This window comes from Momordica charantia (assembly GCF_013281855.1).
Source record: "Momordica charantia cultivar OHB3-1 chromosome 5 unlocalized genomic scaffold, Mcharantia_2.0 BLBB01000005.1, whole genome shotgun sequence".
Lineage (NCBI taxonomy): Eukaryota > Viridiplantae > Streptophyta > Magnoliopsida > Cucurbitales > Cucurbitaceae > Momordica > Momordica charantia.
The window spans coordinates 7,669,729-7,679,234 of record NW_028275163.1 but is presented as its reverse complement, the minus strand read 5'-3'; the positions used below and the strand labels follow the sequence as shown (position 1 = coordinate 7,679,234).

Genomic DNA, 9,506 nt, shown 5'->3' with positions numbered 1-9,506 from the left:
AAATAAGCATTGTGAAATGACGGAAAAGGGCATGAGACGAGCCGCAGATCTGCCGCTCTCTTCCCCTTCAGGATATTCTGGCGCTACCGGCCAAACGCCAATTTGAGTTCTCTTCCTGAAGAAGAAAAAAAGCTTCAATCAATCAATTTTCACTTCACAGCCGCCGATTAATCAATCTTCTCAGATTTAGGGTTTCTTCTGGGATCTCCGCCGGCGACGAGAAATGGTCTGTTCGAAGTCCAGAACTGGGGAGAGCGTCCCCTGCGATTTCTGTAACGAGCAGGTCGCAATTCTTTACTGTAGAGCTGATTCCGCCAAGCTCTGTTTGTTCTGCGACAAGCATGTTCACTCCGCGAATTTGCTCTCTCGGAAGCATGTTCGATCTCAGATCTGTGATAATTGCAGCTCTGAGCCGGTTTCGGTTCGGTGTTCGACGGATAATCTGGTGCTCTGTCAGGAGTGTGATTGGGATGCCCATGGGAGTTGTTCGGTCTCCGTCGCGCACGATCGAGCCCCGATTGAGGGCTTCTCCGGATGCCCGTCGGCGCTCGAGCTGGTTTCGTTGTGGGGCTTCGATCTTGGGGATAAGAAGCTGGAGGAATCCGAGATGTTGGTGCAGAATTGGGGCTGTTCGCAGGATTTGGTGATGCCGGTGGATTCTTGGGCGTGTAGGGCGACTGCGACTGCGTTTCACGACCTCATTGTTCCGAATGAGAACGCCTTTCTTTTTGCGAATCTCAGCTGTACGGATGCTGCTCCGATGGTGAAGAGGCAGAGTCCGAGCTGTGGGAAGCACAAGCAAGTGATATACAAGCAGTTGGTTGAGCTGCTTAAGCGGGATTTTGAGGGCGGTGAGGAAGGTGATAACCATGAAGATAACAATGGCGATGGAGATGCAGGTGGGGAAGATGTTGGAATGGAGAATCTGGTGCCTGAAACAGGGAATGGGGTTTGTTATTGGCAGGAAAATTTGGAAGCTCGTCGAATTGAGAAAGGGGATGATGGGGTTTTTGTTGATGCTGCTCCTCAGCAACCACTGCCGCAACAAACGTCATTTACGTCTCTGCTAACGATGCCGCCCCACATGGGCTTGAAAGATAGTGAGCGCGTTGTTGACGGAACTGGTGGATGGGATACTAATCCAAATCGTCAAAACATTCAAGTAATATTTCAACTGCTGCTCTGCTTGAGATTCCTGGACATTCACATGTTATTTTTTCTCCATCTCTTTGCCTGAAAGAATGAATAAAGCTTTTTTGTTTCCCAATTCCGAGGAATTAAGTTCGTACATCTGTGGATGCTGCTTTCTCAGTCAGTTGGTTTTTGCTTTCAAAAGTAGTTAGGTCTTTTTCTGAGGATATGAAAGGCCATTGGCTAAGCAACTTTGACCTTTTTCTTGCCCATTTCTGGAGCCTCCTTTCACCTTATCATTTGATTTCTGGTGTAAATTGGATTGTTTGAGTCATTCTCTATTGCTAATGCTTGTTGTTTGCAACCCAAATTCCCCTTTACCCTTTTTACTGACACAAAGTTTGGTGTATTGTCTTTTCTTTATCTGGGACAGTACTTGCCTGAAGTTAATCGAAAATACCTGGTGATTCTGTTTTCTCCTGTTATTTGGAACTCGTTCTAATGTTATTAGTGTGTACTCTTCACGGTGCCCAATGCTTTAGGTCTCTGGTTAATCATTTGATGAAAAGAAACTTTGATACTGGCCTTCTGACAACTTACCATTCTCATTTACCTTCGTTTATATGTGCACTTTTCCAGATTTGGGACTTTCATTTAGGACGGTTAAGGGGACACAAGGATTCGAATTCATTTGAAGATGCCTATGGCACGGAGAACATGGGATTTACAATTAAAAATTTTGGTGAATTTTTGAAAGAAACGTCTCCATCAAGCCCGAAGTTGGGAGGAGAAACCTATCAGATCAATTGCTCTAGTACACATGAAGACATGCCATCATTCAATGTAAGTCCTGCTCTGTTTTTCACTTTAAGTGCGTTCCGAGTTTCTTGTCACCTTGAAGAAAATTTTGTAACTTGATTGGTTTGTATATCCATCTAATTGTTTTCCTACTTGACCATGTTTGCTATCTTTCATCATTATATTTGGGGAGTTTAAAAAACAATGAGATACATCTGTTGATGAAATTAAAGACACTTGTGAATAATGTGTGAAGAGTATGTGAAAATCACCTAAACTAAACCATTTGTTGTAGAATACATTCGCTCCCGATGATAGATGTAGGATCATAACTTATGTTTTGAGGTGATGAGGTCCAATCGGCGTGTTTGTTTAGTCTAGTAAACTTTGTTGGGCAGTGAAGTGTGCTATCCAGTACAGATTGAAAGGAAGGTCTGTTCGGTACTTCAAGGCGATGGCTTGTTTTCATATCTAATTCCGTTAAGTTGTCTAAAAGGCTGTTAGAATGCAGAGACTATGTCGGTTTGATCAAATCAAACAAACCCTGATTCCTCACTGTCTACTTATTACTGCAATTCCATGAGCTTATTGTATAGCCCTCTGCTCTTTTCCAGTGTGAATCAGTGGGGTTGAATATAACATATTTACTTTGAAAATGCAGAGTAATGTCAATAACGCAACACTAAGTCAGGGAGCAGCGACATGTGAGAGTGACAACCTGCCTAATGGTACCGCCTACAGCAAGTTGAAAGGTGGTTCTAAAAACGCACAGCCAATGGAACAATCTGTTCTCATAAGAGGAGACGGTATAAGGTCAGCATCGACAACCAAGGCCAATTTGGAGCTTCTGGCGCAGAACAGAGGGAACGCAATGCAGCGTTACAAGGAGAAACGAAAAACTCGAAGGTGTATATTTCACTATTTGCTTGCATAGTGAACGATATTTTTCCTTCTGCATTTCAATCCCGGACCCCCTTAACCTAACTTGGAACAGGTATGACAAGTACATCCGCTATGAGTCAAGGAAGGCGAGAGCGGATACGAGGAAGCGAGTCAACGGTCGGTTTGTGAAGGCTAGCGAGGCCCCTGTTTCTTGATGGTGAGGTTCCAGGGTTGAAAGTAGGTTTTTGTTTCTCTTGCTGTAGTTCTGTGTGTATATATTTTGCCATTCCTTTCATTCCACTTATATTTTGTAGCAGCGTTTTTAACAGGTGCAAAGCACGTGATTTAATTATCTTCTCTTTTTCTTAGAGAGAGAGAGAATTTATGTTATGCTTATGCATTATATATAAATAACGTAATTAAGTCGAGGAAGTTATTTAAGTTAAGTTATAAATTTAGTTTTTAAACAGTGAAGATTGAGTTTGTTTAGTCTCTAAATAATTAAATTTTTTCTAATCATGTTGTGAACTCAAAGTATGGTGGGTTTATATAGGTTTTGTTGTTAATACCATGAGAAAATTGTAGAGTAGTTGCTGCTTTTACAAGTTTCTATGAACTTTTTTATGCTACTTTTGCAAGACAAATCTAGTGGTTTTCTACTTTTGTTTTTAGTCGATTACATTTCAAAATTATTATTTTTTTTGAAGAGTTGAGGAAAAGAGAAAATTTAGAGATGAGAAATATAGGGAGGGGAGGGTAAGAAAAGTTAAGAGACGAAAAGAAGCCTTTTGAGAGGAAAAACGGAAAGTCTAATCCACTTAGACCACTTGTGCTTTTATTTTCTTTTATTATTATTATTTTTAAGTTTTAAGTTTTCTATTTAAAAAAACATATATGTTTGGTAATTATTTTTAGTTTTCTATTTCTAAAAAGTTAGAAAATTGAAAATATATATTAGAGAGGATATTCTATGTAGGTAGAGATGACAATGGTGTGGGGGTAGGAGTGAGGATGCCATCTTCCATTCTCGTGCTCGTGAAAACTTTTAGTCTTCCATCTCTATCTCGTTTGCTGGTCTCGGAATCGGGAACCAAGTTAAAAGAATCTTTATTTAGGGATATGGATGTTTATGGGAAAAGTTATCGATTTTATTAATTAATTTTAATTATTCATAAAATAAAAAAAATCTAATAAATATATATTCATTATTTTTAGAATTACTATTTACTAGTATAAATAATTAGTTTTAAAAACATTTAATATTTTATTCACAATTCAGTAAATATGTCAATAAAATATATATTAATTATTTAAAAAATGAAATCAGGGACGGGGTCGAGACATATAATGTTGAGATATGAAAATACAGGAAAAAAAAATTAAAGACAAGATGAGAAAAATTTTAGAGAGTAAAGTTGAGAGAAAAATATATGTCTAAAAGAAAAAGAAAGATAAATTATAGTGAGAAATAAATTTGGAGAGAAAACAAAATGTGAAATATATTTTTAGAGAAAATAAATAAATACAAATAAAAATAAAAGTTATTGTAAAAGAAAATTGAACGATCAAAGAAGATAAAATTTAGAGGAAAAAACAAATTAGGGAGAGAGAGAAAAGTTGTAAAAGACGAAATTTTAGAGAAATAAAAGTTTGAGAAAATATTAAATTTTTAGAGAGTGAATGAGAGTAATTTTTTGGAAAAAAATAAAAGAAAATAAAAAAACGTAGAGATGAAAAATTTGGAGAGATGGAGAAATAATAATAAATATTTAAAATATTAAAATTTTAAAGAAAGAAAAATAAATTTTTTAGAGAGATTTATGAAAAAAAATTTAGAGTAGAAAGAAATTTGTTAAAATATAAAAATGTCAAATAAAAAAATTGAGTATTAGAAAGAAAAAACGAGATTTTTTAAAAACAGAAATCTATTTTAAAAAACTACTTCTTCTTCTTCTTTTTTTTTTTTAACTCAACCTCAAGAGGGAGGGTACATGTCAATTCCCGCTTACCTATGTTTATATTGGGTATTTAATATAAATATTAAATTATGTGATATTTTGAATATATGCAAAATTGTCTCTTTTTAAGTTCCAACAAATTTTCAAGTCATAGTTCAATTAAGATAAATAGTAAGGATATGTTTTGGAGTGACGGGGGAAGAAGTGATTTTGGTAAAAGCGATTTAAGAAGAATTGATTTTTCAAAATCAAATGAAACTTTAAAAATCAAATGAAAGTAATTTTATGTTTTTCTAAAATCAATTTTTTAATTTGACAAAAACGATAAATGGAAATAGGAGTGATTTTGGCGATGACAAAAATAATTTTGCGTTGCCAAAATCACTCCCAAACATACCCTAAATATTTTATCTAAACACAAACTTTTTTGAACGAAATAAGATAGATCGTTGGCAAAAGTATCATTGTCAATGCAATCGTCTGCTTTGGTAGAGATCATTTTTGTTGATGACACATGATGCGTTGTCAAAAATCCTCTTTGTCGATCATTGTAGATTGCATCGACAAAGATGTTCTTTGCCAAGAATGGACAATTTTGCTGGCAAAGGTCTCTTTTGAAAGCTCTTTAGTGATGAAGTTGATGAATTTTTTGCGACGAGAAATCGTTTTCTCAGCATTTTTTTTATGCTTTTGCCGATGATTTTTTGAGTCCTAATTTATATTATCCAAGTATATAATTATATTTGTTGGTTATCAAAACATCACGAATCCTGTGTGTATCCAGCATTTCTCAAAAAGAAAAAAAAAATCAGCTTGGAAGGATTATATGATCATTATGCTCCGTGACCATTTTACAAACTATATATATATATATTTTCGCCAACATGAGCCGCTGCAATAGAGGTGTACATGGGTTTAGTTAAGTCGGGTTAGAAGAATTTGTTAGACAAATCCAAAAATTTTGGGGTTTTCAATTGTACTGTCCAAGAGACCACTTTTATATATTTTGAGATTTTCGAGTTGAGTTGTGTCTTTGAATTGTTAAAATGTTAGAAATTTTTATGGGATAAGAACAGATGTATCTATTTAAAATAAGTCATTTCAAAAAATGACAAAACAACTTTTGGTTTTAAAGAATGACGAATGTTAAAATAGGAAAATCTCTTCTAATTTTATAGGTACGAAATTACCCTTCCATGATTTTTAAATGAATATATTATTTGTACTTTTTTATGGAGAATCATACCTATATTTTCTTTCTAATGAATCATTCAAATATTTTGAGAATCTTACCTGTATTCTTGAATTCACACATGAGAATTTTACTAAACAAACCTAAAAACAAAAAATATTAATTGAATTAAAATCTAAAACAAAATTTAAACAAAAAAATCATTTTAGAAATAGAAATACCAAAATTTAAACTAAGAAAATCATTTTAGAAATGAAGTAAAAATACCAATACTGAAGATGGAAACAAATATAGTAACAAACATGATCAACAAATAATACGGTAAACAAATGAACAAATACAGTAATAAGCATAAGCACGATGAACAAATACGGTGAACAAATGAACAAATAAGATAAATAGATGAACAAATATCTGAACATTTTACTATGAAAAATAAGGTGAATACATAATGTTTATTTTTGTGACACAACTCATACAAAAAAAAAAAAAAAAATTCTACCCGAGTAGAAACTCATACAGTTGATGTCTCTCTTCTTTACCCTCCGCCACTCCCCACCACACTTACAAGCGTTGTCAACCACCTTGTTGTTCCACTATTGTATTCCTTGCTCCCTTGCTCAATTCCATCCACTCCCCCGTACCACTTAAAGCTATGTCACCTTCACAGTTGTCTCCTTGCTTAATTACTGTCTATTCCCCCCTCAATTCCCATCCATTCTTGTTGTCTCCCTTGCGATACCGGTTGATCTGTCTCACTTTGTGTGCCGTCCTCTTTGAGTTATGATATGTTATATTCAAATATATATTTAAAAGTGAGATAGATGATTTCTAAATTCTAAGAGAGAAAATATAGGGAAGAGAGATAATATAATTTGAGAATCCGAGGGAGGGTATTATTTTGATTTTGAAAATAATAACTAAATAGGAAAGGTAGGATGGTCAAAATCAAATTTGTAAAACAGTTAGAAAAATCGGAAGAGACATTTTTTATTAATAAAATATATCTGGCCGTTTTTCAAAACCAAGTGATAAATAGGACACCTACGGTAAATTCTCAATTTTCCTCTCCGATGCAAATGACACTCCAGCAAATTTGTCTAAGAATTACTCTTAGCCCTTTATGTTTTTGCTTGGGCCCATTATCCCTTTAGCCCATTTATTAGTTTTATGTTCTAGGGCGTGAGATTTGTTAATCAGTTTAGTCTCTTGGTTGTGAGTGGTAACTTACAGGGAGAGAGTGAAACAAAAATTATAGGGTTTTTTGAGCCTTTGAGAAAAGGGGAGGGTGTTCTTCCTATGTGTACTGGAACTGAAACTTCTATTCAAACTCTACATACTTTAAGAACGTCTGAAACTTCAGGTGATGCAGGAACTTCAGGGTGTGGTGGTCAAACTATTGAGTATGTTGAAATTTTTCCTTCTTCTGATCCTAATCCTATTTTGATTGATTTTGAACATACAAAAACTGATATTACTCAAGAGCAATAAGATGATGGTCAACGTGGTTCAGTTGCTGATTATCAGTTAACCAAAGATAGAGGAAAATAGGTAATTAGACCTCCTTTGAGATATGAAGCTGATATTGCCATGTATGCTTTAAATTGTGAAGAAAATTTGACTGATGTAGAACCCAATTCTTATAAAGAAGCTATTAATGGTAAGGAACAAGATTTATGGTTGGAAGCTATAGATAAAGAGATGTCTTCACTATACAAGAATGAAACTTGGGTATTGGTTGATAAACCGGTAGATTAGAAATTGGTTGATTGTCGATGGCTTTTCAAAATTAAACCTACTGTTAAGGGGGAGAAACCTAGATATAAAGCTAGACTTGTGGCTAAAGGTTATATACAACAATATGGTGTTGATTAGAATGAGATATTTTCTCCAGTGGTAAGACATACATCAATTTGAGTTCTTATTCCTTTAGTTAACCAGTTTAATCTTGAATTGGAACAGATGGATGTTACTACTTTTCTTCACGGGGACTTGGAAGAAAAGATTTATATGCACCAACCCTCAGGTTATGTAATACCAGGTAAAGAGCATTAGGTTTGTTATCTTAAATGCTCTTTGTATGGTTTAAAACAATCGGCTCGACAATGGAATAAGTGTTTTGATAGCTTTATGATAAGAAGCAATTTTCGTAGAAGTGATTTGATAGCTGTGTTTACATAAAAACAATATCCAATGTTGTATATGTGTGTATCTCTTACTTTATGCAGACGACATGATCATAGCTTATCAACAGTCTTCTCAAATTGCTAGTTTAAAACTTTTGCTTAATCAGGAATTTAAAATGAAGGATCTTGGCTCTGCTGATAAGATTATGGGGATGCAAATTCGAAGAAATCGTGCCATTAATTTGTTGTTTTTTAAACTAGCGTGATTATCTTGATAAAGTAGTGAAACACTTCAACATGGATGAAACAAAAGGTGTTAAAATTCCTCTTGCTCAGCATTTTAAGTTGTCAAAAGAGCAGTGCCCAAAAATTGAAACTAAGATACAAGGTATTGTTTCATATCCCATATTAGAATGCAATAGGGAGCTTAATGTACAGAATGATTTGTACTCGTCCTGATATTGCATATGCTGTAAGTGTTGTTAGTCGCTTCATGAGTATGTCCGGTAAACCTCATTGGAAGGCTGTTAAATGGATTTTGAGATATATAAAATTCAGTCAATGACATGGTTTGATATATTCAAAAACTAAGGATAGTCCAAACATTTTAAAAGGTTTTGTAGATGCTGATTTTGCTGCAGATCTTGATAAAAGGTCAACTTCAAGTTATGTGTTTACATTTTTTCTTGGCCCATTATCGCTTTAGCCCATTTATTAGTTTTATGTTTTAGGGCATGAGATTTGTTTTTCACTTGGTCGTGCGTGGTAACTGTATAGGGAGATAGTGAAAGAAAAATTACAAGGTTTTTGAACCTTAGAGAGAAGGGGAGGATGTTCTTCCTATGTGTGCTGGAGGGTGTATTTTTCACACAATTTCTTAATAGAAGCTTGAGATATTGATTGAAGAGTGGATGTACACCAACTTGGTGGAACCACTATAAACTATTGTGTTCTTTCTTCTTCATCTCCTCTTTTTTGATTTGTTTTTCTGCACTTTTTTATTTTTACATCCTCAATATTTAAAAACAGACCCTACCTTGTAGATGAATGCGTGAAGACGACTGATACAATTGCTACAATGGAGATAACTGCTATAATTGGTTGTGGCGTTAGAATGATAGAGAGCGAAAATGAAACCAAGTTATGACTTGAGAACAAGAAAGAGAGATCAGAAAGGTAAGATATGATGTGAGAACGAGAAAGAGAATGATGGGTAGTGTAGATATTGTTAAGGATCCCACATTTAAAAGTAAAGGAGAGTTTATAATATAAGTGGACCGCTCCTCCCAGTACTAATTGATTTTGAGATGAAGTCCCATGAATATTGATATGTATGTTGGTCGAAAATGCAAGGGGATAAGAGAACCCCTAAAAGATATATTTTTAATTATTTTTTTTTTGATTTCTTGGAATCGATGT

General features: G+C 34.6%; 1 protein-coding gene and 1 long non-coding RNA gene across 2 annotated transcripts; both read left to right on the top strand.

The window, feature by feature from the left end:
* On the top strand, positions 1–3,252 carry LOC111014718 (zinc finger protein CONSTANS-LIKE 14). The gene is made up of 4 exons (XM_022289525.2): positions 1–1,162; positions 1,771–1,974; positions 2,591–2,835; positions 2,924–3,252. The coding sequence occupies exons 1-4, from the start codon at positions 224–226 to the stop codon at positions 3,024–3,026; spliced, it is 1,491 nt and encodes a 496-aa protein (XP_022145217.1). The 5' UTR covers positions 1–223; the 3' UTR covers positions 3,027–3,252.
* Positions 3,253–7,174: 3,922 nt separating this feature from the next.
* Positions 7,175–8,116, top strand: LOC148211215 (uncharacterized). The gene is made up of 2 exons (XR_015790947.1): positions 7,175–7,364; positions 7,924–8,116. It is a non-coding gene; the product is annotated as an uncharacterized LOC148211215 (long non-coding RNA).
* Positions 8,117–9,506: the final 1,390 nt, after the last annotated feature.